The sequence below is a fragment of the Phaenicophaeus curvirostris genome, chromosome 11 (assembly GCF_032191515.1).
Source record: "Phaenicophaeus curvirostris isolate KB17595 chromosome 11, BPBGC_Pcur_1.0, whole genome shotgun sequence".
In the NCBI taxonomy this organism is placed as follows: Eukaryota; Metazoa; Chordata; class Aves; order Cuculiformes; family Cuculidae; genus Phaenicophaeus; species Phaenicophaeus curvirostris.
This window is the reverse complement of record NC_091402.1, coordinates 15,199,925-15,224,371: the sequence shown is the minus strand read 5'-3', so window position 1 is coordinate 15,224,371 and position 24,447 is coordinate 15,199,925. Positions and strand designations below refer to the sequence as shown.

The following is a 24,447-nucleotide window of genomic DNA, read 5'->3' as shown; positions in this document are numbered from 1 at the left end:
TCTGCGCCGCAGGAAGCGCCGCCTGCCTACGGGGCCGCACGTGCCGCCGGAGGAATGCGGCGGGGCCGGACCGGGGCGGGGCGGGGAGCGGCGGCGGCTCGGTCATGGAGCTCGTGCTGCTGCTCCTGCTGCTCCTCTCGCCGCCGCCGCTGCTGCCCGGGGCCACCGTCAGCCGCCTCCGGGTCTCCGCCAACTTCGTGAGCAACGGGGGAACCGGGGGAGGGGTGTCGGGGGGGCGGAGGGACGGGCGGCGCCGCGCTCACTCCCGTCTCTTTGCTTGCAGGAGTGCCGGGCCACCGGTGAGTAGCGGTGGGGTCGTGGGGCTCCCGGCTCCTGCCGGCAGCGGGAGGATGCTGACCCTTCTCCCCTCCCTCCATCCCCGGCCGCGACTACCGGGCCCCGGAGGGTGGGGAGACTCCCCGGCTCCGGGACGCGGGGCTTCCCCCTCCCCGGGACTCTCGGTTCGCGGGGCTTCCCCTGGCTTCTCCTTCCTGAGACTCGCGGTCCCCGGGCCTCCCCGTCTGCGGGGCTCTGCGTCAACCCGCCCGGGGCACCCGGTGCGCGGGGAGCTCCTCCTCCCGGTCTCCGGTCCCGGCGGTGTGCAGGGCTCCTCCTCCCGGTCCCCGGGGCTCCTGGTGTGCGGGGCTTCTCCCCCAGGTCCCTGGGGCTCCTGGTCCCCGAGGCGGCTCCCGGTGTCCGGGGCTCCCGATGCGCAGGGTTCTCCGCTCCCGGGACTCCCTGTTCCCAAGGCTCCCGGTCCCCAGGGCTGCCGGTGTGCAAGGCTTTCCCGGCCCCCGTCTTCCCCCCGGGCCTCCCAGTATGCAGGGCTTCCCCATCCCGATCTCCCGGTCCCCGTGCTTCCCCATGTGTACAGCTCCCCCGCCTGCGGCTCCTGCTCCCCGGGGCTCCCGGTGCGCAGGACTCCCCCGCTCGGGGCTCCCGGTGCGCAGGACTCCCCCGCTCGGGGCTCCCGGTGCGCAGGACTCCCCCGCTCGGGGCTCCCGGTGCGCAGGACTCCCCCGCTCGGGGCTCCGCGTGCGCGGGGCTCCCTCTCCCGGTCCCCGGGGCTCCCGGTGTGCAGGGCTCCCCCACTCGGGGGTCCCGGGGCGCACGGCTCCCCCACGTGATCCCCGGGGCTCCCGGTGCGCAGGGGGCTCCCTCTCCCGGTCCCCGGGGCTCCCGGTGCATAGAGCTCCCTCTCCCGGTCCCCGGGGCTCTCGGTGCATAGAGCTCCCTCTCCCGGTCCCCGGGGCTCTCGGTGCGTAGAGCTCCCCCTCCCGGTCCCCGGGGCTCCCGGTGCGCAGGGGGCTCCCCCTCCCGGTCCCTGGGGCTCCCGGTGCGCAGGGGGCTCCCCCTCCCGGTCCCTGGGGCTCCCGGTGCGCAGGGGGCTCCCCCTCCCGGTCCCCGAGGCTCCCGGTGCGGGGGACCCGGGGCACGGCCGCCGCTCTCTGCCCCGCAGCCTCCCGCTGGCTGAGCCGCCCCCGGTGCCGCCGGCCGCCCCTCCCGGTGCCGCCGCTGGAGCCGCCGGCGCTGCAGCTGAGCTCGGTGCAGCTGTGCCCGGCCTCGCAGCGCTGCCAGCCCTGCCTGCGGGTGCACCTGGCCCTCCCGGCCACAGGTACGGGCACGGACGGGCACCCTGGACGGGGAGGAGAAGTGGGGCGGGGGGGGTCTCTCATCCTCCCACCCGTGTCGCTCCCCACGCTGGTTTCTCGCAGGGCTCGACGGGGTCCGTGGGCTGCAGCTCGACTTCTTGGAGCTGGACTCCAACCGGGCCGGCTGGCTGCAGGTGTGGCGGCGGCACCGGGCACCTGGCAGCTCGACGGTGAGTGCCCGGTGGGATACGAGGGCACATGTGCCCGAGCCGTGGGCATCCCGCTCACCTCCCGCTCCCCACAGTGGCAGGTGCAGGTCGACTGCTTCCCCGTGGAGAGCGGCCAGAAGGTCCTCGTGTCCGTCCGCACCATCCCTGACCGGGGCTTGGACATCAGCTGCAGCCACTCAGTCACCACCGAGCCACCTGGTGAGGCTGAGAGGGACCCCGCAGGTGTCCCGGGTGGCTGCTGGCACCGCTCTGACCCCCCGCCTGCTCCGTAGGACCCGTCTTCACCCACACCTGGGTCCCCGAGACACGAGCTGTTGAGGTGTTTGTGCCCGACGGTCCTGCCCTGCTGGTGCGGCTGTGCCACCAGCTGGCCCTGGAGTGCGAAGAGCTGCCCCCTCCCTTCCACCGGCAGGTAACGGCTCTGCCCCACAGCCCCCGCCATGGATGGGGGCACCGCTCCCCACCAGCCCACCCTGCCTCCTTGCCTGCAGGTGCTGGTGCCCGGGGGCCACCGTGTCTCGCTGCCGTATGAGTTCCTGGTGCCCTGCCTGTGCATTGAGGTGTGTCACCATCCCCTGCAGCTGCCGGGCCCCTCTCTTTGCCCATTCAGTGAGGGTAGGCAGGACGGACGGGGCCGCATCCTGCCCTGACCGCCCCGCTCTGCTCCCTCAGGCCTCCTACCCCGACCACGACAGCCTGCGCAGCAAGCGCTGCCCCTTCCATGACCAGCCGGCCACTTGTAAGCATCCCTGGGGAGGGGAACTGGGTCGCAGGGGTCTCCCCAGCCACCAACCTGACCCAGTGTCCTGCAGATGGCCCCGAGCTGTGGTCCTCGGTGCGCTTCCACGACTACAGTGCCAGCAGCAAGGACCAGATGGCGATGGTGCTGAGCGCCAGCTGCCCCCTGCGCCCCCGTGCCACCCTGTGCTGGAGGGAGACGGCAGCTGAGACCGTGCCCTGCCACGACATCCCCAACTCCACGGCCAGCGAAGAGGAGCAGGTGAGGGCTCCTCTGACTTTGGGGTCCCATGGGGCACCAGCCCGGGGGGTCTGTGGCCCTGGCTGTGAGAGCTGCTGGGCCCCAAGTAGTCCCCTGGGGGTGGTGGTGGGTGCTGAGGTGCCGGTGGGCTCTGCGGGTTGGGACAGTGACGTGCTTTCTGTCCATACCAGGTGTACATGCTGGACAAGGTGGATGTGCACCCCCAGCTCTGCTTTCGGGTAAGTGCTCCCGGGTGGGTGGGCACCACCTGGGAAGGGGCTGGGGGGCAGCGGTGGGTGATGGCAGCTCATCCTCTGCCGGCCTCCACTCCCCCCAGTTCTCCTATGGGAACAGCAGCCACGTGGAGTGTCCCCACCGGCCAGGTGAGCCCCATGGGTGGGAGACACCTCTGGGCTGAGCGCAGCCCTGCCTTAGGGTCCCTCGGGCATCCTGTGATCCCCTTTCTCTCTCTCTCTGGTGGCCGCAGAGACCACTTGGAATGTCTCAGTGAGCGTCTGGGGGCTGCAGCTGCGCCTGCACCTCATCTCCAGTGTCCCTGCGGCCTTCAGTGCAGCCCTGTGCCAGCGCCGGGGCGGACAGTGTGAGCCCGAAGCCCCCCTCTACACCGTCACGCAGGTGAAGGACACAGGGCTGAGTGGGACACGGGGTGGGAAGGACTCTGAGCTGTGCTGAACCTGCTCTTGTGCTTTGCAGCCGGAGGGCTCCGCGCTGGGGGAGCTGGCGCTGCTGCTGCCGATGCAGGTGCTGGGCAGCTGTGTGCTGGTAAGGTGACCCCCCTGCCAGCGCCCGCGGCATCGCGGGGACCCCAAACCTGCTTCCCCCTCACCCAGCCCCTTCCCCAGGTGTGGCGCTCGGACGTGCGCTTTGCTCGGAAGCAGCTGCTCTGCCCTGATGGTGAGTGGGGGTCCTGGGGGGCCGCGGTGGGTGGCGAGGGTGGCGGGTGGCTCCTCACTGCTCCTCTTCCAGTCTCCCACAGGCATTTTGGGCTGCTGGGGTTGGCGCTGGCGCTGGTGCTGCTGGTGACCGTGCTGCTCCTCAACTGCCGTGGCGCCTGGAGGCCGGCTGATGGTGAGGGGCACCCCGTGGGGTGGAGGGGTGGTGGCCGCAGTGGCCGTGCGGATGGAGCACCTTGAGGTGCTGTCTCGCCAGGCTGCAGTACGGTGGATGCTGGGATGCCCTTGGGGGGGTCTGTCACTGTCCCCTCCATCCTGCAGGTGCCCCGGGCGGGCGCCCCGTGCTGCTGCTGTACTCGCCGGACTCGGAGGAGCACCTGGGGCTGGTGTGCGCCCTGGCTGAGCGGCTGCGCACGGGGCTGGGCTGCGATGTGCACCTGGACCTGTGGGAAGCAGGTGGTGTGGGGCAGGCGGGCGTCCTGCCCTGGCTGTACACCCAGCGGGGCCATGTGGGCCGCCAGCGTGGCACCGTCCTTCTCCTCTGGAGCCGGGGCAGCACTCGGCTCTTCCACCGATGGCGGCTCGGGGTGGCTGCCGGGGTTGCCGGGGATGCCCACGACATCTTTGGGGCGGCCATGGCTTGCTTGCACGGGGAGCTGGGCTCAGCGCGTGGCAGCGGTGGCTGGGTCCTGGCTTACTTCAGCCGGCTCTGCAGCCCCCGCGATGTCCCCCGACCCCTCCGGCCCCTGCCCACCTACCGCCTGCCCCGGCAGCTGCCCGGGCTGCTGGGTGCCCTGCGGGGCAGCCCCCCGGCCCCTCGTCGCTGCAGGACACGGGGACATCTGCACCGGCTGCTGCAGGTGGGGACCAGGGAGGGTGACCACCAGCCGCAGGCACCCAGGGTGGCTGCCGGCACCTGAGAGCCTGTGCCAAGGCTGAGCCGGGCATTGCTGTGGGGCTGGGGGGGCTGGGGGCAGCCCTCTGGTGAGGGGCCCAGCGGGGAGATGTGGGGCTGGGCTGAGCGTGGCAACCGTGGCACCAGGAGGGGTGGCCGTGTGTGCCGTGGGGCCCAAGCAGGGCTGGCCCTGGCCACAGGACCTGCGGTGGGGCCAAGGATGAGCTGTGGGACCAGGGCGAGTGTCCAGCCAGGCTCCAGGGGCCAGGAGCAGAGGTGCTGCGCAGGCAGGGGCAGCTTTATCTCCACACAGGGATGTGCTCGGGAGGAGAGCTGGGACCCCAGGGAAGCCCCTTGGGATGCAACAGTTGGGCAAGGTGCTGGAGCAGCCCTGGAAGAAGCTGGGCAGGGCAGGGGGCTCCCCGTCCTGCCCAGAGCCGGGGGGTTAGAGGGGGTGCGTGCTGAGCACAGCCTGGTTGTGCCCCTCGTGACCGCGCTGTTAGCAGGACCTTGTCCGTGGTGGGAGCAATAAAGGCGCTGTTTCACCCTGCCCACTGTCTGTCTGCTGTGCTGGGGGGATCGGCTGGTGCTACCTGTGCCACAGGTAGCAAGACGCTGCAGAAGTGGGGTGCAGCCTGTCCTGTCCCATTCTGCAGCTGCTGCCGGCTCCTGGGTGCATGGTGTCCACCCTGGAGCGGGTGTCACCCTGTCCCCTGTAGTGCCGCCCTGTGTGACGGGTGGTGAGGAGATGCACAAGTGGGGCAGGTGCCACCCCGTGTCATGGGTAGCGAGGTGCTGGCGTGCAGCCCGCTCTGCAGCCGCTGTGGGTCCCGCTGTTGCCGTGCCTGGAGGAGAAGGACCTGGGGGTGTTGGTTGACAGCGACTGAACATGAGCCAGCAGTGGCCCAGGTGGCCAAGAAGGCCAATGGCATCTTGGCTTGGATCAGAAACGGCGTGGCCAGCAGGTCCAGGGAGGTTATTCTCCCTCTGTACTCGGCACTGGTGAGACTGCACCTTGAATATTGTGTTTGGTGTTGGGCCTCTTGGTGCAAGAAGGATGTTGAGGCTCTGGAGCGAGTCCAGAGAAGAGCAATGAAGCTGGTGAGGGGGCTGGAGAACTGGCCTTATGAGGAACGGCTGAGAGAGCTGGGGGTGTTTAGCCTGGAGAAGAGGAGGCTGAGGGGAGACCTCATTGCTCTCTACAACTACCTGAAAGGAGGTTGTGGAGAGGAGGGAGCTGGGCTCTTCTCCCAAGTGACAGGGGACAGGATGAGAGGGAATGGCCTCAAGCTCCTCCAGGGGAGGTTCAGACTGAATATGAGGAAAAATTATCCATGGAAAGGGTCATCGGGCCCTGGAACAGCCGTCAGGGAGGTGGGTGAGCGCCGTCCCGGGGTCTGTTTAGGGCCGGGTGTGGGAGGCGCCGAGGACACGGTTGGTGCCGGGCGGGATCCCTCGCCCTCAGGTCTTTCCCAACGCTCCGGTTCCCGGGCGGGTGCGGGCAGGCCCCACCCCGGGGCGGTGTCGCCGGGCCGGGTGTCCGGGATCGCGGCAGGAAGCGGGAGCCCCGGGAGCCCCGGGAGCGGGGCTGGGCCCGGCATGGGCGCCGCGGGGCTGGCGCTGCTGGTGGCGGCGGTGGCGGCGGGCGGCGACCCCCGCGACACCCTGCGCTGCTCGCAGGTGGGTCCGTGTCCCCGCGCCCCGGCGGCCGCCCCCGGCCCCGGCTCACCCCGGCCTCCCCCCCAGGGCCTCGCCTGCCGCCTCCTCGGTGAGTGTCCCCGCTGGGAAAGGGGCCCCGCACCCTAAGGGGCCCTGCCGGGCCGGTGTCCCCGCCTGAGCCAGTGTCCCTGCCTGGGAAAGGGTCCCCTCCTGGGTAAATGCCCCCTCCTGGGTTAGTGTCCCCTGCCTAGGAAAGTGTCCCCTGCCTAGGAAAGTGTCCCCTCCTGGGAAAGTGTCCCCTGCCTCGGAAAGTGTCCCCTCCTGGGAAAGTGTCCCCTGCCTAGGAAAGTGTCCCCTCCTGGGTAAGTGTCCCCCGCCTTGGAAAGTGTCCCCTCCTGAGCCAGTGTCCCTGCCTGGGAAAGGGTCCCCTCCTGGTAAGTGCCACCTCCCTGGTAAAGTGTCCCCTGCTTGGGTTAGTGTCCCCTGCCTAGGAAAGTGTCCCCTTCTGAGAAAGTGTCCCCTGCCTAGGAAAGTGTCCCCTCCTGGGTAAGTGTCCCCCGCCTCGGAAAGTGTCCCCTGCCAGGTCAGTGTCCCCTCCTGAGTCAGTGTCCCTGCCTGGGAAAGGGTCCCCTCCTGGTAAGTGCCACCTCCCTGGGAAAGTGTCCCCATCTCATAAGTTTCCCCTGCCTGGGTTAGTGTCCCCTGCCTAGGAAAGTGTCCACTCCCAGGTCAATGTCCCTTGTCTGGGTGTCGCCTCCTGGGTAAATGCCCCTGTCTAGGTCATTGTCCCCACCTGGGTTAGTGTCCCTGCCTGATTAAATGTCCCTCTTAGGTAAGTTAGTGTCCCTTCCTGGCTAAGTAGGGAGGTTGGAAATAGACAATTTTTAAGTTTTCTTTCAATCCGAACCATTCTATTATTCTGTAAGTGTCCCCTGCCTGGGTAAGTGTCCCCTCCCGGGTCAGTGTCCCTTGCCGGGGTCAGTGTCCCCACCTGGGTTAATGTTCCTGCCTGGTTAAATGTCCCTTCCTGGGTAAGTGGGGTTGGAAATAGACGATCTTTAAGTTCCCTTCCAACCCAACTTATTCTGTGATTCTATAAGTGTCCCCTTCTGGGTCAGTGTCCCCTTCTGAGTAAGGAAGTGTCCTGTCCTGGGTAAGTTAGTGTCCCCTCCCGGCTAAGTGAGAAGGTTGGAAATAGACAATCTTTAAGTTCCCTTCCAACCCCAACCATTCTATGATTCTGTACGTGCCCACTCCTGGAAAGTGCCACCTCCACTGCCAGTGTCCCCAGCTCACCCAGGGCATGGGACCTCGCACCACCTTCGCCCTCCCTCTCCCCCAGACACCGACGCGCTGTGCGGGATGGAGCTGCCGGAGCCCGGCCGCGGGCTGGCCCTGGCTCAGCTGCGCCTGGAGCCTGCGCTGCGCTGTGCGGAGCCCATGGACTGCTCGCCCTGTCTGGAGGTTCGCCTGCGCCTGGCCCTGCCACCCGGTGCCAGCGAGCCCCACCAGGCCGTGCCATCAGGCCACCCCGGGACAGAGGATGGCACTGACGGGGGGCAGCGGTCACCGGTGAATGGGGCTGCCTCATCCCAGCCCAACATCACCGGGCTCCTGCTGCTCTCCGGGAATGCCTACGCCTCCTCCCGCTGTGTGGCCGTGGAGGTGTGGGCACCGCTGGCTTCTACGCTACCCAACCGACCCCTGGTACGTAGGTGTGGGACACCAGGGATGGGTGCACCGACAGTCCCCAGGCTCCGCGGTGCGTGGGGTTGTGGGTGTTGGCACTGATGTATGTTTGTGGCGCGGTGGCCCTGTTCCCTGTGCCCCAGGGAGGTGGGTGCTGGTGATGCCAGTGCCTCACCGCAACGCGGTGGTGGTTTTCCTGCCCAGGGCTGGGTGATCTTCCGGTGCTTCGAGGCACCACTGGGCTCTGAGCTCCACGTCACAGCGTACACCAACTCGCGTGGCCGCCGGAGACTGAGCCAGAGACAGCGGGTGCCAGGTGAGCCCCTGGCTTGCCCTGCCACGGTGGCCCCTGTCCCCCCGGCCCGCTGACCCCCTGTCCCCACAGACTGCTCGTGGCCCGCGGCACAGTCTGCTGTCCCCCAGTGCCAAGGTAAGTGCTGTTGTCCCCAGGCCATGGCAGTGCTGGGACACCCCCCCTCAGCACATGTCCCTTGGGGATCTCTGGGTGGTGGGTGCTGGGGAGAGGGTGACCCGCAGGACGCCGTGCCCTGTGCTGCGGTGCTGGGTGCCCTGAGCGGCTTCGGGTGCAGTGCCCAGGCTGCAGATCACCCCGGGGCTGAACGAGGTGGTCGTGGAGGTGCAGGGGGCCGTGACGGGGCACGGCTACACCCTCCGGCTGTACCACAACCAGAGCCACGGTGCTGGCGGGCGAGAGCGTGCGATAACCACAGTGAGTAGGAACCCCTTCCCTGAGCCTGCGCCTTGGCCGGGCTCTGGCCGCTGCCCCCCACCCTCTGGGGAGCCACGTCTGTGTCATAGGCAGGGCACCGTGAGAGGGTCCCCCAGAGTGGGTCCCTCTATGCAGGGGGACCGGGGTGACTCTGCCGGGGGGTGATTTGCCATGGGGTGACCCACATCTGGTTCCTGGCAACAGAGCGGCCCCATGAACTACAGCTTGCCGGCCGAGGAGGTGCTGCCCTGCCTCTGCCTGCAGGTGGGTACCTGAGAGGACACTGCAGGGGTGGCCGAGCTGCCGCCAAAGCACAGGGACTCTGGGTTCCCTTTGGTATCCTGAGGGGTCCGGTCGTGTCATGGTCACAGCGTGGGCACCCCAGATCCTTTTATCCTTCTCTCTCTACCCTCCCCAGGTCTGGCTGGAGACCCAGGACCCACTGCGTGCCAGCCTGTGCCCCTTCTCCCATGGTACCCCTGCTGCGGGGCTGGGGTGGACTGGGACACGGGTGGGACCTGAGGGGACACCACACAGGTGGAGACGCCTCTTCTTTGCCATGGCAGATGCTGAGGCCTGGGAACGGCTGTGGGCACGCAGCCAGCTGGTCCTGCGTGCCGAAGGGCAGGCACTGACCTGCTCCCTCTTGGCCCCCTGCGACCTCCCGGCCGAGCTGGTGCCCTGCTGGCAGCCGGCACCCACTGGACCCTGCCAAGCCCTGCCTGGCCTGCAGCAGCCAGCCGTGGGGCAGGTGAGTGGGGCTCCGTGGGGCGATGGAGGCGTGGGGAGGGATGCAGGTAGCACTGATGGAGCATCCCTTCCACCCGCAGGGACCGCAGGAGTTCAGGGGGCTGCAGCCACACCCCAGCCTCTGTGTGCAGGTAGGACACTTCTCTGCCCCATGTCTGGCCCACAGGGATGTGTTAACTAAACCTGATATTTTCATAAAGCTTTTTCATTAGCAAGATTCAGTTCTATTTGTGCAAAATATTTCTTTTTAACAATGGAACACCATACTTTATTCTGTTTTAACTGCTTTCTGTAAAGAATGGGGTGATTCTGAAGTGTTATTCACTTCCAATAGCAGCTTGCTTTAGAGACTGCCTTGCCTTAGCTAGGGAAAAACAGCATGGACTTTCTTCATAACCTTTCCTGTCGGGATCTGTTTTGTAATGTTTTGGCATCCACAGCTCCCAGTTGCTGTGAGGGCCATATAATATTAGGTTAAGAGTACTGCACAAGAAAACACAATCGCTGACTAAAGCCACTCAAAATGTAATTTAAATAGGTTGAGTCATTTGCTTATTGTCGTCTGTCAAAAGGGGCAGAGGGGGAAAGAAGGCAGAGCTGATGCTGTATTTGGTTGTGGTCAGTTTTCCTGTTCTACACTGCTAACCTACTCTCTGGGGCAGGTGTGGAGCGGTGGTCAGGTCCGGCTGACACGGTGCCTGCGGGACCGTGAGTACTGCTGGGGCAGGAGGGCAGGAGCAGCGGCAGCCTAGGGGTCTAGGGGTGAGCACCCCTTGGCCTCTCCTTGCCACCCTTCCCAGCCCTCTGCCGCGTCCCCAGGAGCCCTGCTTGGCCGCGCTGATGACCTCCTGCTGCTGGAGCACGGAGAACACGGGGGGAACGCATCGCTGTGTGCCCTGGAGCGGGGCACCTGCACGCCCCTCGCCAGCTTCACCAGCGTGGTAAGGGGCAGGGACCCCGCTGTCCCAGCGGTGGCACCAGCGGCACAGTGGTCTCACCCCCTGCCACCGTTGCAGAGAGCTGGGCACCCTGGGCTGCTGGAAGAGGAGCTGCGCCGGGATGTGGCCACGGGGCAGTGCAGACAGGTCAGTGCAGGGAGCTCTTGGGCAGCGGGCACAGACCGGGCAGTGTGTGACATGTCCCTGTCCCCACAGATCTGGCACCCCGAGAACGGCACTGGGGTCACGCTCTGGGCCTGTCCTCTGCACAAGTGTGAGTGTTCCTGGCTGCACTAGGGAAAAGGGGGTGCAGCATGGGGCTGAGGGAGGGCACCCACCCTGCGGAGCCACCAGGCAGGTGCTGGGGGCCCTCGGTGGATGCTGACCCCTGCCCCACAGACCTGCGCACCCGCTGGGCGCTGGCGTGGATGGGAGCGCTACTGGGAGCTGCCTGCCTTATCCTCCTGCTCCTGCTGAAGAAAGAGGATGCGAAAGGTGAGCAGTGCCTGCCTGGGGGCCGTGCCCAGCCCAGGACCCAAGCCTGAGACCCCAGCTCACTGCTTCTCTTGCCCACAGGCTGGCTGAAGACTCTGAGGGCTGACTACGGCTCCGAGGGTGAGTGTGGGTCAAGCATGGGGTCTGGAGGGATGGGGCAGGCATGTCCTTATCTTCTGCACCTGGATCAGAGGACAGAGCCAAGCGGGGGTCCCTGCTTGCTGCCCACCATGGCTGCCCCATAGAGTCATTAGAGGTGTAGGGAGACAGAATAGAGGGTGGGAACTCTATTGGGGGGTCCCAGCCTGCCTCTTGCTGTGACTGTCCTTAGGGTCCCCCATCAGTGGTGGTCTCAGCTTGCTTCCCGCCATGGCTGTCCTTTACCTTGGGTACGGGGGCGGCTGCAGGGCTTGGGGACAGAGACAGGGGATGGGTCACCCTATTGTGGGTGATCCCACCCTGCATCCTACTGTGGTTGCCCCGTGGGGTGGGTAGAAGGGTGCTGCAAGGGGTGGTCCCCCCATTATCATAGAATCGTAGAATCACTAGGTTGGAAAAGACCCACCGGATCATCGAGTGCAACCATTATGGGTGGTCCCCACTGTGGCGTGGGTACAGGGTTTCCAGAAAGGGGTTCAGATGCTGACAGTCCTCTCCCCCCAGGCCTGCTGCGAGGCCGGCGGGCGCTGCTGGTGCATGCGGCGGAGCCATCAGCGGAGCGGGCAGCGTGTGCCTTGATGGCAGCCCTGCGCCCGCTGGGGCTGGCGGTGGTGGCAGCACCAGGCGGTGGCAGTGGGGTAGCAGCGTGGGGGCCGCTGCCCTGGCTGCACGCCCACCATCGCCGAGCGCTGCGTGAGGGTGATACCGTCATCCTCCTCCTCTCCCCGGCGGCTGTGGCGGCTACCAGCCGGTGGGATGCCAGGGCCAGAGCCGTGCCGGGGGCTAGGGACGCTGAAAGCATCGCTGGCCCCCGCCACGGCCCTAGCCCTGATGACGTCCCCACCGTAGCACCCTGCGAGGTGTTCGCGGCGGCTCTGTCCTGTGCCATGCCGGTGCTGGCGGCGGGCAGCGGGCGCTACGTGGTGGCTCGGCTAGAGGCCCTGGTGCCGGCGGTGCCACCAGCACTGTGGGCAGCCCCGGCCTTCGCGCTGCCCAGCGAGACGCCAGGGTTCCTGCGGGCGCTGGCAGGATCGGGGCATCGGCGGGACCCGTGGCCAGAGCCGTACGTGGCAGCGGTGGCCGAGGGGCTGCAGCGGGCGCTGGGGGAATAAAGTGGTGACTGTGCCTTTGCCAAGGATGAGTCCAGCCCTGGTGGCAGGGACGGGGAGGGCTTGGGGAGGGGTGATGGGGAGCAAGGGGGGCAGGAGGTGGGTGGTGGTCTGGGGGTGTTTGCAGGGGGTGAAGGGGAACTGGGCCGGTTTGATGGGAGGGTGGGTGGGGAACTGGGCCGGTTCAGGTCGGATGTTGCGGAACTGGGGCGGTTTGGGCCAGTGAGGGGGAACTGGGCTGGTTCATTGGGGGGGAACAAGGCAGGTTTGGGGGGCTGAGAGAGAACTAGAGCAAGCCCGTGGAGTGTAAGAGGGAACTGGGCCGGTGAGGGGCGGGGGGACAAAAAGGGAAGTAGAGCAGTTCAGTGGTGAGATGAGGGGGAACTGGACGCGGTTGTCGGGGGAGGGGGATGGTGCCCTGGATTGGCTGGGGTGGGGTTGATTGGCTGGGGGCACAGGGGGCGGGACCAAGGGCGGTGCTGATTGGTTGTTGGCGCGGGGGCCGGGGCCAAGAGCGGCGCTGATTGGCTGGGGGCGAGGCGCGGAGGCGGCGCCGATTGGTTGCCGTGGCGGGGGGCGGGGCCCAGGGCGGCGCTGATTGGCTAGAGCCGGGGCCCGGGGGCGGCGCGGATTGGCTGCCGCGGCGGGGCCGTCGCGCGGCCATTGGCGGGGGCGGCGCGCGCTGAGTCAGCGGCCATTGGCGGGAGGAGGATGGCGGCGCGGCGCGGGGGGGGAGCCCTGGCGGCCGCCGCGCTGCTCGGGGCGGCCCTGCTGGCGGCCGCGGGCACCGACCGCGACGGCAACGAGCCCTGCAGGGCCTGCCGCGGCCTCGCCGACAGCTTCAGCAGGGTGCGGGGCCGGGGGCTGGCGGGGGCGGGGGAGGAGGGGACACGGGTGGCAGGGGGGGACACGGGTGACGGAGGGGGACAGAGGTGACAGGGGGGGGCATGGGTGATGGAGGGGGACATAGGTGACGGGGGGACGCGGGTGACAGAGGGGGACTTGGGTGATGGGACATGGGTGACAGAGGGGGACGTGGGTGACAGGGGGGGACAGAGGTGACACGGGGGTACACAGGTGACGGAGGGGGACATGAGTGATGGAGGGGGACATAGGTGACTGGGGGAGACACGGGTGACGGAGGGGGACACGGGTGACAGAGGGGGACTTGGGTGACAGGGGGGGACTTGGGTGATGGGGGGGACATGGGTGACGGAAGGGGACATGGGTGACGGAGGGGTACATAGGTGACAGGGGGACACACGGGTGATTGGGAGGGCATGGGTGACGGAGGGGGACTTGGGTGATGGAGGGGACACAGGTGATGGGACGTGGGTGACAGGGGGGGACACAGGTGATGGGACGTGGGTGACAGGGGGGTACACGGGTGTTGGGGGGACTTGGGTGACAGAAGGGGACTTGGGTGACAGGCAGGGATACAGGTGATGGGGGGGTATGGGTGACAGGCGGGGACATGGATGGCAGGCAAGGGGACACAGGTGATGAAGAGGACACGGGTGGCGGGCAGGGGGAATGTGGGTGACAGGCAGAGAGGACAAGGGTGACCCAAGGGGTGTGGGTGGCAAGCAGGGGGATGCAGGTGACAGGCAGGGGGACATCAGTGATAAGCATGGGACATGGGTGGTGGGGGGAGACACGTGTGGCAGGCAGGGAGGAATGAGGGTGACGTGGGGGACACGCAGCCTGTGGGGCTGGGGGTGGCCTGACACAGGGGGGTGGCTCCTGGGTAGGGTGACGTGGCTGAGGGGGGGTGCAGGGAGCGCACACAGGGGGACAAGGTGGTGACAGTGCCTGGGGGGGGACATTGGAGAGGCAGGAGGTGTCTGAAGGGGCAGCAGCTGGGATTTGGAGAGAGCAGAGGGCAGCAGGTCGGGGTCCCTGGGATGATTTAGGGTTGCTGGGGTGAGGAAGGGCAGGCCAGGGGGGACCCTGCAGGGACAGGGGTTACTGGGAGTCCCACACCTGCACCGCCCCCCTCCGATGCCTGCCCAGGGCCTGGAGCGAACGGAGCACGAAGGCTTTGGTGGGGGCAACACAGCGTGGGAGGAGGAGAAGCTGGCCAAGTACCAGCACAGGTGGGTGCCCCCCAGCCAGGGGATCGGGGGGGGCCTGAGCTGCCCCGATGGGACACGTCCTCACCCTGACTCCCTGTCACCACAGCGAGACCCGTCTGCTGGAGGTGCTGGAGGGCGTCTGCGCCCCTTCTGACTTCGCCTGCCACCAGCTGCTGGAGCGCAGCGAGGAGCACATAGAGCAGTGGTGGTTCCACGAGTGAGTGTGGGGACAGGGATACGGGGGCACGGGGATGGCAGGGGGCTGAGAGCTGTGTGTCCCCTCTCCCCAGGCGGCAGCAGCATCCTGACTTCTTCCAATGGCTCTGCATGGACCGGCTGGCGCTGTGCTGCCCGCCTGGCACCTACGGCCCTGACTGCCAACGTGAGTAGCTGCCGTGCGAGTGGGGTGCCCGTGGGATGCTGGAAGGGCCCGGGGGTCCCTCTGGCGTGCTCCAAACCCGGCTGCCAGCCGGCTGGTCTCTCCCTGTGCAGCCTGTGCTGGTGGCCCCCAGCAGCCCTGCAGCGGCAACGGGCGATGCGATGGTGATGGCACGCGCCGCGGCACTGGCCTGTGTGTCTGCAGCCCGGGCTACGGTGGCCCCTTCTGTGCCGAGTGTGGTGACGGCTACTACGAGGCCTCGCGGAACAAGAGCCACCTGATATGTGCTGGTAGGCGGGGAGCCGAGCTGGCGGCGATGGGGGGTGTGCGGTTGGGTGTCTGCCCTGCCCGCACCCATCCCTGCCGTGCCCACAGAGTGCTACCGGGCCTGCGGGCGCTGCACGGGGCCAGAGGACTCCAGCTGCCTTCGCTGCAAGAGAGGCTGGGTGCTGCACGAGCACCGCTGCATTGGTGAGGGCTGAGGGGACGGCAGATGCTTTCAGGGCCCGTGGCCACAGCTCTGGGCTTGGGGATGTGAGTGGCTGTGTCCCCAGAGCTGGGGCTCAGCAAGGCCACCCTCGCTTTCCTGCAGACATCGATGAATGTGGCACGGAGATGGCGCACTGCCGAGCCAACCAGTTCTGTGTCAACACGGAGGGCTCCTACGAGTGCCGAGGTCAGGCGGAGGAGGACGGGGTTCTGTCTGAGCAGCTCCCCTGTGCTCAGGGATCCCCCCCTGCCCTAGGTTGGGCCGGGAGGGGTCTCCAGCAGTGATCCCAGCTCCTCTCCCCACGGCAGACTGCTCCACAGCCTGCATCGGCTGCATGGGCGCCGGGCCGGCTCGCTGCAAGAAATGCAACAAGGGCTACTGGCGGGATGGAGCTAAGTGCCTGGGTGAGTGGCTTCTGCAGGCGGGGGTCAGCTCTGTCTCCTTCCCACAGCCCGAGCCCTGTCCAAGCTCTGCCTCTCCTCACAGACGTGGATGAGTGTGCGAGCGCCGAGGAGCCGGTGTGCACGGGGGTGCAGGAGGTGTGTGAGAACACGGAGGGCAGCTACCGCTGCGTCTGCGCCAGTGGCCACGTCCGGCGGGATGGACAATGCGTGGAGGACAAACCCCCTGGTATGGCCTGATGTGGCAGGGGGATTTCGGGCTGTGGGCAAGGGGCATGGGGGGCTATTCGCCCCCCTTGACCGTGCCCCGCCATGAGCGCTGTCCTTGCAGACGCCCCGGAGAAGGGCTTCTTTGACGATGTGACCGACGACGAGGTGGTGGTGCTGCAGCAGATGTTCTTTGGTGTGATGATCTGTGCCCTCGCCACGCTGGCGGCCAAGGGTGACATGGTCTTCACTGCCATCTTCATCGGTGCCGTGGCTGCCATGGCTGGCTACTGGCTCTCTGACCGCAGTGACCGCGTTCTCGACGGCTTCATGAAGGGCAGATAGCTCTGGGGCTACCAGTTGTGGGCTGGGGGGTGAAGGCTCAGCCAGGGGTGCGGGACTTGCCCCCCCAAGGAGGGGCTGCTGAGGCCAGATCCTGCATGCGGTGCTGTGCCCTGCATGCATCCCCCAGCCCCGATAGTCTAGGGTCTCACCACCCTCCCGGCAGAACGAGGCAGGGGTGCCTGGTCCCCGGGGAGCTCCTGCACAGCTCCCTCTGGCCAGCGCGGTGATGCCGAGCAGAGCGGCAGTGAGGGGGGGACACAGCATGCTGCCCCAGCCCCTTGTGCTCTGGAGGACAGGCCCAGCGCCGTGGCAGATTTAGGGGGGTGCTGCGGCACTGCCAGGTGCCAGGGTGGTGATGCTGGCACAGCTCGGCTGTGCTGCATGACCAGCAAGCGTCTCCTGGGCTGGGCTCACTGGTGTGTCCTCCTCGTAAGACTGTTCACTGTGGGGCAGTGGGGGCTGGGTCCCCCCTCTGCCCTGCGCCGTGGGGCTGGGAGAGTTGCCCCTCCACTCCTTCCTCCCCCCATCCCTGTGCAGAGCCCGTCTCTCCCCTCCCAGGCTGGCGGGGCTGGGGGCTCCTGCAGGGCAGCGGGGCGGGGGCTGCTCCCAGGGTGCCGTGCTGGCAGCGGGGGGCACTGCCAGATGCATGAGCGTGGCCGTTGCATTTGTCTGTGGTTTGTCCGTCGGGGTGTGCTTATCTGTCCGTGTGTCCATATCTCAGGAAATAAAGCTCTGCACACCCAACCCGGCTGCTTGGGGCAGGGGGCTGGGGTGGGGCTGGGGGTGCTGCTGCTCACCGCTGTCTCTGCACACCAACAGGGCTACCTCCCAACATAAAACTTTTATTTCTCTGGTTTGGCACAAACGGAGCTGCCCAGTCCAGCTCCTCCCTCCTTCCCTGCTCTGCAGGGGTGCAGGATCAGGCCCCCGGTCCCCACTGCTGGTCTCATCCCCTGCGCCCCCAGTCTCTGCCCGTCCTCGCAGCTCCCCAGCTCAGAGCTCGATGGTGTCGCTGGAGAGGCTGCGGGTGTCCGTCGCCTTTCCGAGAGCCGGGAAGCTGCGGGGGCCCTCATGCTCCCAGCTGGGGGGCACGGCGGGCACCAGGAGGGGCGCGCGGCTGGGGGCTTCGTCCAGGGGCAGGCTGTCTGGCGAGGACAGCCCGTGGCGCCAGGGATTCCAGCTGATCTTCAGTGAGCTGCTGTCCAGTGAGCTGGCCGAGGCGGTGATGGTGACGGTGACGGTGCCAGGGGGCTGCTGCCGGGGGCCAGGCAGCTCTGTCAGCGAGCTGCACCGCGCCATGCGCCCCAGGCGCGGGGTCTGGGCAGGGGCCAGGGAGCTGTGCAGTGAGGTGCCGGAGCCACGGCGGGTCTGGCTGAAGAGGCTGTCATGCAGAAGGTGCCGACGGCAGAGCGCCTGGTCGATGCTGCGGCGCAGGTCGATGGGCGACGGTGGGCGGAAGGCCAGCTCTCCCAGCGACGGGGACGAACCCTGCTCGAAGGCAGCACAGGAGCGGGCAACCACCGCGTTGGGGCACTTGGGGCTGAGCCCCGGCATCCCAGCAGCGGCCGCCCAGGCCTCGTTGCTGTCTTTGAGCGCCCGCAGGGGCAGCTGTTCCGCTGGGTTGCGAATGAGGCTCTTGGAGATGTCGTTGGTGGGTGCCCGCTCTGGGCCAGCGCTGCCGCCACCCCAGTCGTAGCAGTTGTTGGGGTACTCGGGCGCCTCAGCTTTGCGGCCGGTGCAGAAGTACCGCAGCGCCTTGGCCCAGCAGGAGTGGCCGGTGGGGCTGCGGCGGTGGCAGCGGCAGCAGGGCAGCTCGGCAGCGGCCGGCAGCAGTGCCAGCACCATGCCCAGCTCGCCGACCCGCAGCCAGAACTGTGCTGCCCAGCCGGGCCGGGAGAATCTCCCGGGGGTGCCCAGGACGCCCCGCAGCCACAGGGCGCTGTAGAGCTGCAGCCCGCACACCGGCAGCCCCAACGCCGCCGCTGCCAGCAGCGCCCAAGCCCCCCGCCGCAGCCCTGGCCCTTCCTGGGGTGCCCGCAGCACCCGCCAGCACCCCCAGAGCCCCCCCAGCAGCAGCAGGGCTCCAGCCCCGCAGCCCTGTGCCTGCAGCCCCAGCGCGGCCGTGGAGCCCAGGCGGGGGGGCAGCAGGTCTGCGCCCCCCAGCACCCCGATCTGCAGGGTGGCAGCTGCCCCCAGCGCTGGCAGCGCCCGCAGCCACGCCGGCAGCAGCCGCAGCTGGGCCAGGCGCTGAAGCCGCTGGAGCAGGAGGGCGAAGGCGCTGAGCAGCAGGGGAAAGGGGGCTGTGCTGAGCAGCAGCAGTGCCCGGGGAGGCAGGCGGCCTCGCGCCCCATAGGGGTCCAGCAGCAGGAAGGTGGCCCGCAGCAGGCAGGCGGCCAGCAGCAGCCCATGCGCCCCTAAAACGTGGGGCAGGTGCGGGGGACGCAGGGTGGCCGCCCCTACCAGCCCAGCCAGGCAGCACAGAGCCAGCAGCAGGAAGACGGTGGCCACCCCGTAGACGTGGGCATCCCAGGAGAAGCCCAGCCGGCGCCACAGCTCGGGCCACCGCGGCCCTGTGGCATTGGCCCCTGGTGCCAGGGAGGGTCGGCTGGGCTCTGGCTGCCGTGTGGATGGATGCCGGGGGGCTGGTGGTGTCGTTGCCTCTGCCGGCTTCCAGGTGGCCGAGGGGGCTGCGGGACCAGGGGTGTCTGCAGGAGGAAGGAGACAGGTGGTCAATGGGGATCTCCTTGAATCCTGTGTTCAGTTCTGGGCCCCTCACTACAAGAAGGATTTTGAGGCTCTGGAGCGAGTCCAGAGAAGAGCAATGAAGCTGGTGAGGGGGCTGGAGAACAGGCCTTATGAGGAGCGGCTGAGAGAGCTGGGGGTGTTTAGCCTGGAGAAGAGGAGGCTGAGGGGAGACCTCATTGCTCTCTCCAACTACCTGAAAGGAGGTTGTGGAGAGGAGGGAGCTGAGCTCTTCTCCCAAGTGACGGGGGACAGGACGAGAGGGAATGGCCGCAAACTCCGCCAGGGGAGCTTCAGGCTGAACATTAGGAAAAAATTTTTCAAGGAAAGGGTCATTGGGCACTGGCAGAGGCTGCCCAGGGAGGGGGTTGAGTCACCTTCCCTGGAGGTGTTTAAGGGACGGGTGGATGAGGTGCTGAGGGACATGGTTTAGTGATTGATAGGAATGATTGGACTCCATGATCTGATGGGTCTTTTCCAACCTGGTGATTCTATGATTCTATCTGAGGGACACCACACACGTGGCTTGGTGACCCCCCACCTGCAGCCCATGGCCGGGATGCAGTGGCCGCAGCGCCCACCAGGGGTTGGCATGGACCTGGGCACATCCCTGACCCTCCCGGGGAAGATGCCACCCACTGGGCACTTAGCACTAATCTCAGAGTAGATTAGAGCCATTGCCGGGCACAATCCTGATTGAAGGTGTCATCGTGTCCAGCTGGGCAGCCCAAGATAGCTGCCATCCCCCTGCCCAGCCCCGATGCCCCAAGGATGGGCTCCCGTGGCATTCCCCACTGGGGACCGAGTCGATGGGGCTCACCTGAGTGCTTGGTCCTGGCTGTCCCTCCGGTGGGACGTGGCGTTGGCTGTGGGATGGCCTCGGAGGCATTTGGGGTTCTCACGGGGCCCACAGCTCCCCGGACCCGCTGCGGGGAGCCGACGTCCTCCTCGGGCAGCAGCCCTGCGAGAGAGAGAGGGCAGAGCCAGGCGGTGGCACCTGCAAGGGCTCAAGTCCCCACCAGGGAGTCAGTCCCCCACCCTGTGCTGGCTCCTACCTGTGCCAGGGGTGCCAGGAGGGGCCATGCTGGAGGCTGGCAGTGACGCGGGGCCGGTGCCAAAGGCAGGGTGAGGTCCCTGCGGCCCCGTCGGCCTGGGGTCCGTGTGAGGGTTTATGTCCCCAGGGCTGGCAGTGGCACGGCTGAGCGGAGCCCTCCGGGTGCCGCGCTGGTGGGCCGGGAGCACCCGGGTCCAGGGCTCAGCCAGCCCCCAGGACAGAGCCGTGGGGAGCAGCCGCGACGCAGAGCTGGGCAGAGCTGGGGAGGGGCTGGGGGTCCCCCCCACGTCCTCTTGTCTGCCCACCAGCTGTGTGGTGGCATGGGGACCGTGGGCTGGCCACGTGCCATCAGGCTGGGGGACAGGGACAGTGCCCAGGGGGACCAGCTGGCTGCTGGCTGGTGCGAGCTGCGCGTCCCGGGGGATGCCCAGGGCTGTCGCGGGTCCTGCCACCACTGGCTGTCCCCCTGCGTGGGCATCTGCTGTCCCCATCCCTGTCCCCACTGCTGGCGTGGGGGTCAGGGCGATGGTGGACACAGTTGGCCGAGGGCTGGGGGTGACACTCTGCCCAGCCGGGGATGGTCCCTCCCCTTCCCAGGGTGACCCCGGGGAGCCTGTCCCCGTGTCTGTGGGCACCTCGGGGCCCGGTGTCCCCAGCACAGCGCTGTAGGGCAACCAGGTCTTTCCGCGGGGCCTGTCTTGGCCTTTGGCCTCGTGTCCTCTCCAGGTGACGAGCGGCTCCTCCACCATGGCCACAGCCTCATCGCCGTCCCGCCAGGCCCTGGTGCCACCGCCTGTCCCGCTGGTTCCCGTCTCCAGGGGTGCCCGGGCAGCATCCCCTGCCCGCGGCCACGGGGACCAGGACACGGGGCTGCCACGGCGCCAGCGCTCGTCCCCGAGGTCCCCAGCGCCACTTGGGTCCCCTGACACCTCCCAAGCCAGGGATGGGCCAGGCCACTGCTGTCCCCAGGCAGGGTCGTGCAGGGGCTCCCTGCCCCGCTGCGGGGTCCCACCTGGGGACAGCCCCACCGGCGGCGTCCTCTGGGTCTCGGAGGAGACCCCGGCGGCCAGCAGCAGCCCCCAGGTGACGAGCTGTGCCGTGGCCATGGTGTGTGCCCCGCTGGCCCTGCAGTGACAGAGAGCTTGGTGAGCCAGGACCCCGGCGGCTGCTGGGGGGCTCACACCTGCTGGGGGGGCTCGCACCTCCTGGGGGGGCTCACACCTGCTGGGGGGGCTCGCACCTGCTGGGGGGGCTCGCACCTGCTGGGGTCCTCACACCACCAGCATGGGAAACCGCTGCCGGGGAGAGAGCCAGCAGCTCTGCTGACCCTGGGCCCTGCTCCCAGTTGCCACCATCCCTCCTGGCCCTGCTGCCGGTGGCCCCATTCGCAGCTTTCCCCATCCCGGTATCCCCGGTGCTGGTGCTCCTTGGTGCTTAGCGCTCCCTGCCCCCAGCATCCCCGGTGCTGCCTCCCCGCCATCCCGGCTCCGGTGTCTCCTCCCTGGTGCTCCATCCCCGTGACTGCATTCCCGGGGTCTCCATTCCCGGTGTGCGCATTCTTGCTGTCCCCATCCCGGTGTCTCCATCCTCACTGTCCCCATCCACGGTGCTCCCTGTATCCCCATCCTCGGTGCCCCCCATGCCCCCATCCTCATGTCTCCCTCCCTGCTGTCCCCATCCCCGATGTCCCCATCCTCGGTGTCCCCATCCCCGTGTCCCCATCCCCGTGTCCCCATCCCCGTGTCTCCATTCCCGCTGCCCCCGTTCCCGCGTCTCCATCCCCGGTGCCTCCATCCCCGCCTCCTCATCCCGGTGTCCCCATCCCCGGTTCCCTCGCTGTCCCCGCCGCCGGCCCCGCTCGGTCTCTCCCGGTTCCCGTTGCCGCGTCCCCCCCTCCCCGCACCCCGATCGGCCCCCGGCCCCGCTCACACGCGTCTCCCCCCGCCGGGCCGGTACCGGTACCGGGGCCGAGGGGCTGCGGAGCCGCGGGGCGGAGCGGGGCCTCCCGCCGCCTCCCGCCGCCCCGCCCGGTACCGGCGCCCCCCGCCCCCCCCCCCCCCCGGCTCCCTCCGCGGCCCGGGAGGCCCCCGACCCCCCTCCCCGCTGACCTGCGGAGCCGGTGCCGGGGCCGGTGCCGGGGCGGGGCGGGCGCCGGGCGGTCACGCGCCGCGGGAACCCGCCCGCACCGGGGGGAAACCGGGAATCCGGGCTCCGCGGGACCCGGGGAAGAGGAGGCGGGGGGGGTGGGTGTAGGGGGGGGGCGTCCTCCGGCGCGTCCCGCCCGCCCCGCACCGGGCACCCCGGGGCAAAGCCAGCCCGGGGGTAATTAGCTAATGAGCTTCATCGTCCTGCTGGAGGGATGCCGGCCCTGCCAGGGCCTGCGCTGCGAGTCACCCCGGCCCGCGGTGCTGCCGAGCGGCCGCCACACAGACCCCGGCCCCTTACCTGCACCCCTTCTCCCTGCCTGAATCCCATCTCCCTGCCTGCACCCCATCCTCCTGCCTGCATCCCATCTCTACCTGCATCCCACCTCTCTCCCTGCATCCCATCTCCCTGCTTGCATCCCATCTCCCTGCTTGCATCCCATCTCCCTCCCTGCATCCCATCTCCCTGCCTGCACCCCATCTCCCTGCCTGCATCCCATCTCTCTCCCTGCATCCCATCTCTCCCTGCATCCCATCTCTTTACCTGCACCCCATCTCCCTGCCTGCATCTCTTCTCCCTCCCTGCATCCCATCTCCCTGCTTGCATCTCATCTCTCTCCCTGCACCCCATCTCCCTGCCTGCACCCCATCTCTCTCCCTGCACCCCATCTCCCTGCCTGCATCTCATCTCTCTCCCTGCACCTCATCTCTCTCCCTGCACCCCATCCCCCTGCCTGCATCCCATCTCCCTGCCTGCATCTCTTCTCCCTCCCTGCACCCCATCTCCCTGCCTGCACCCCATCTCCCTCTGGCTGTACCGGAGCCTCCACAGCCCTGACTCCCTCTGTCACTGCCATTGCTCTCCTCTTGCCCAGGCCAGCGGGGACACGCGGCACCTCAGGTGCCCATGGCAGCAGTGTCCCCGTGCTGCTCCCTGCCACCCCTGGGCTCCCCGAGGGCACACGGGTGTTTCTGTCCTGGGCACAGGCGGCATGTCCAGGGGCTGCAGCGGGCGGCAGAGCGCAGGGTCTGGGGAATTGCGCGGGCGCCCACAAAGCATGCAGGGCAGGCAGCTAATCTGGGGATTAGCCACGGGGAGGCCGTGCGGAGGGACAGCCAGGCTGCGGCAGGGACAGGGAGGTCGGCTGGCACCAGGGTGCTGCCAGGCATCACCGCTGGCCTCACCCTGCGGCCGGAGCAGCCGCGGTGCCCAGCGTGCGGTGGGGCTGCGGGGAGGGAGCTGCCCGTGCCCTGTGCAGCACAGTCGCCAGGGTGCCTCGAGCGCGAGGCACGGGTGCAGCAGCCACCTCCGCATCCTCAGTGCCGTCAGTGGTCTCCTCCTCTGCCGAGTGACTCACTGGCAGATGAAAAGATGAGAGTCCCGCTCCCTGTCACCGCAGCGGCTGCCTGCACAGCTGGGGACTCAGGGCGAGGATGTGACCTGCTTTTTCACACCCCTGTGCCGGCAGCCGCCTGGGTTTCACTGGCTTTTGGCCACTGCCCTCTGCCTTCTCCTGGGCTCTCCCCAGGGAAGCAGGACAAAAACACAGTTTAGGAGAAAACCGCCCCAATTACATGCCCATGAAGAGCCCAAAGCCCAGTTTTGCTCCTTGATGATCACTGTGTGCATTTTTTTGGTGCCATCCTGTTCCCTCCGTGGTCCCTCGCGGCTGTGCTGCTCGGGGAGCATCCTCAGCATCTTCCCCGGGGAGCTTTGGTGAAAGGTGGGATCAGACCCACAAATCCCCCGCGGCCCCGTGGTGGCAAAGGCTTGGAGAAAACACATGCCCAGAGCTGGGGTGGCACCTTGGGGCTTCGCCCCACTCTCCTGAGAAGGTGGTAGGCGGCGGGGGAGCATCACTGGCTGCTGTTGCCTTAACACCCCCTTGGTTTGAGTATTTTGTTTGGGACCCCACTGTGTAGGGTCATGTTTGGGCTGTGGGGGTCCCCGGGGCAGCCCCGCATTGCTCCCCATGGCACGAATGCTCCATCCTTGGGGTGCAGGAAAGCCAGGGCCTGCTCTGGCTCCGCACAGGGGCTTGCAAACACCTCCAGAGGTCCCTCCAAGCTCAGCCATGTGCCGCTGTGCTCGCTGAGCACAGCCAGGAGTGTTCAGGCTGCACAGGGGCCTGTTCTCGTCCCTGTGGACCCCGGAAAGCAGAGATGGGGAGCCCCGAGGAGCAGGTTTTGCCCAGGAAAGGCTCTGCTGGGGATGCTGGAGAGATGGGTGCGGGGAGTGGCGGGGGGGGGTTAGGATGTAAAATGAATGGCTGCTGTCACCCACCCCCTTCACTGAGCTGGGGGTCCCAAGGCTCTGGTGTCTCCCCACACCTTCTCCTTGCTAATTAGCATCACCGAACCGATGCTGAACTGCCAGGGCAGTGGTTTCCTTCTTCAAACAACAGAGAGGAGCTGAAAAAATTCAATCTTCCCAGTTCCACGATCCAGGGGAGTTAAACAGCTGAAACTGG

At 67.6% G+C, this 24,447-nt stretch overlaps 4 protein-coding genes across 5 annotated transcripts; 3 read left to right on the top strand and 1 right to left on the bottom strand.

Moving 5' to 3' along the window:
• The first annotated feature begins 76 nt into the window (after window positions 1-76).
• On the top strand, window positions 77-5,152 carry IL17RE (interleukin 17 receptor E). The gene is made up of 16 exons (XM_069866340.1): window positions 77-197; window positions 284-299; window positions 1,460-1,615; window positions 1,716-1,822; window positions 1,897-2,020; window positions 2,095-2,234; window positions 2,314-2,382; window positions 2,495-2,561; window positions 2,635-2,822; window positions 2,993-3,040; window positions 3,139-3,184; window positions 3,289-3,437; window positions 3,516-3,584; window positions 3,665-3,716; window positions 3,789-3,890; window positions 4,037-5,152. Exons 1-16 carry the CDS (start codon window positions 105-107, stop codon window positions 4,633-4,635), a joined length of 2,025 nt encoding a protein of 674 aa, XP_069722441.1. The 5' UTR covers window positions 77-104; the 3' UTR covers window positions 4,636-5,152.
• A 1,057-nt stretch (window positions 5,153-6,209) lies between these two features.
• Window positions 6,210-12,158, top strand: IL17RC (interleukin 17 receptor C). The gene is made up of 17 exons (XM_069866136.1): window positions 6,210-6,290; window positions 6,357-6,378; window positions 7,612-7,976; window positions 8,163-8,274; window positions 8,344-8,388; window positions 8,549-8,688; window positions 8,893-8,952; window positions 9,107-9,161; window positions 9,255-9,439; window positions 9,519-9,569; window positions 10,101-10,146; window positions 10,258-10,379; window positions 10,455-10,523; window positions 10,593-10,650; window positions 10,776-10,871; window positions 10,953-10,991; window positions 11,535-12,158. Exons 1-17 carry the CDS (start codon window positions 6,210-6,212, stop codon window positions 12,140-12,142), a joined length of 2,154 nt encoding a protein of 717 aa, XP_069722237.1. The 3' UTR covers window positions 12,143-12,158.
• Window positions 12,159-12,847: 689 nt separating this feature from the next.
• CRELD1 (cysteine rich with EGF like domains 1) lies at window positions 12,848-16,771 on the top strand. 2 transcript variants are annotated; one of them, XM_069865741.1, is made up of 10 exons: window positions 12,848-12,988; window positions 14,153-14,235; window positions 14,321-14,431; window positions 14,505-14,596; window positions 14,707-14,883; window positions 14,969-15,064; window positions 15,186-15,269; window positions 15,392-15,487; window positions 15,570-15,713; window positions 15,816-16,771. In XM_069865741.1, exons 1-10 carry the CDS (start codon window positions 12,851-12,853, stop codon window positions 16,034-16,036), a joined length of 1,242 nt encoding a protein of 413 aa, XP_069721842.1. In that variant the 5' UTR covers window positions 12,848-12,850; the 3' UTR covers window positions 16,037-16,771. The 2 variants fall into 2 exon arrangements, with proteins under 2 accessions (XP_069721842.1, XP_069721843.1); XM_069865742.1 differs by lacking the exon at window positions 14,969-15,064.
• Window positions 16,772-16,844: 73 nt separating this feature from the next.
• On the bottom strand, window positions 16,845-20,990 carry PRRT3 (proline rich transmembrane protein 3). The gene is made up of 3 exons (XM_069865524.1): window positions 19,834-20,990; window positions 19,599-19,739; window positions 16,845-18,741 (listed from the first exon to the last, which is right to left on the bottom strand). The coding sequence occupies exons 1-3, from the start codon at window positions 20,936-20,938 to the stop codon at window positions 17,030-17,032; spliced, it is 2,958 nt and encodes a 985-aa protein (XP_069721625.1). The 5' UTR covers window positions 20,939-20,990; the 3' UTR covers window positions 16,845-17,029.
• Window positions 20,991-24,447: the final 3,457 nt, after the last annotated feature.

Excerpts from the sequence above, each read along its gene's own strand:
- IL17RE (XM_069866340.1), top strand. The coding sequence starts at position 105 with ATGGAGCTCGTGCTGCTGCTCCTGCTGCTCCTCTCGCCGCCGCCGCTG. Across the intron at positions 2,383-2,494 it reads TGCCCTGCCTGTGCATTGAG|GCCTCCTACCCCGACCACGA; the intron begins GTGTGTCACCAT and ends CTGCTCCCTCAG. Across the intron at positions 3,041-3,138 it reads ACCCCCAGCTCTGCTTTCGG|TTCTCCTATGGGAACAGCAG; the intron begins GTAAGTGCTCCC and ends CACTCCCCCCAG.
- IL17RC (XM_069866136.1), top strand. The coding sequence starts at position 6,210 with ATGGGCGCCGCGGGGCTGGCGCTGCTGGTGGCGGCGGTGGCGGCGGGC. Across the intron at positions 6,291-6,356 it reads ACACCCTGCGCTGCTCGCAG|GGCCTCGCCTGCCGCCTCCT; the intron begins GTGGGTCCGTGT and ends CCTCCCCCCCAG. Across the intron at positions 8,953-9,106 it reads TGCCCTGCCTCTGCCTGCAG|GTCTGGCTGGAGACCCAGGA; the intron begins GTGGGTACCTGA and ends TACCCTCCCCAG.
- CRELD1 (XM_069865741.1), top strand. The coding sequence starts at position 12,851 with ATGGCGGCGCGGCGCGGGGGGGGAGCCCTGGCGGCCGCCGCGCTGCTC. Across the intron at positions 14,597-14,706 it reads CTACGGCCCTGACTGCCAAC|CCTGTGCTGGTGGCCCCCAG; the intron begins GTGAGTAGCTGC and ends CTCCCTGTGCAG. Across the intron at positions 15,270-15,391 it reads GGGCTCCTACGAGTGCCGAG|ACTGCTCCACAGCCTGCATC; the intron begins GTCAGGCGGAGG and ends TCCCCACGGCAG.
- PRRT3 (XM_069865524.1), bottom strand. The coding sequence starts at position 20,938 with ATGGCCACGGCACAGCTCGTCACCTGGGGGCTGCTGCTGGCCGCCGGG. Across the intron at positions 19,740-19,833 it reads TCCTGGCACCCCTGGCACAG|GGCTGCTGCCCGAGGAGGAC; the intron begins GTAGGAGCCAGC and ends TCTCTCTCGCAG. Across the intron at positions 18,742-19,598 it reads AGCCAGGACCAAGCACTCAG|ACACCCCTGGTCCCGCAGCC; the intron begins GTGAGCCCCATC and ends TTCCTCCTGCAG.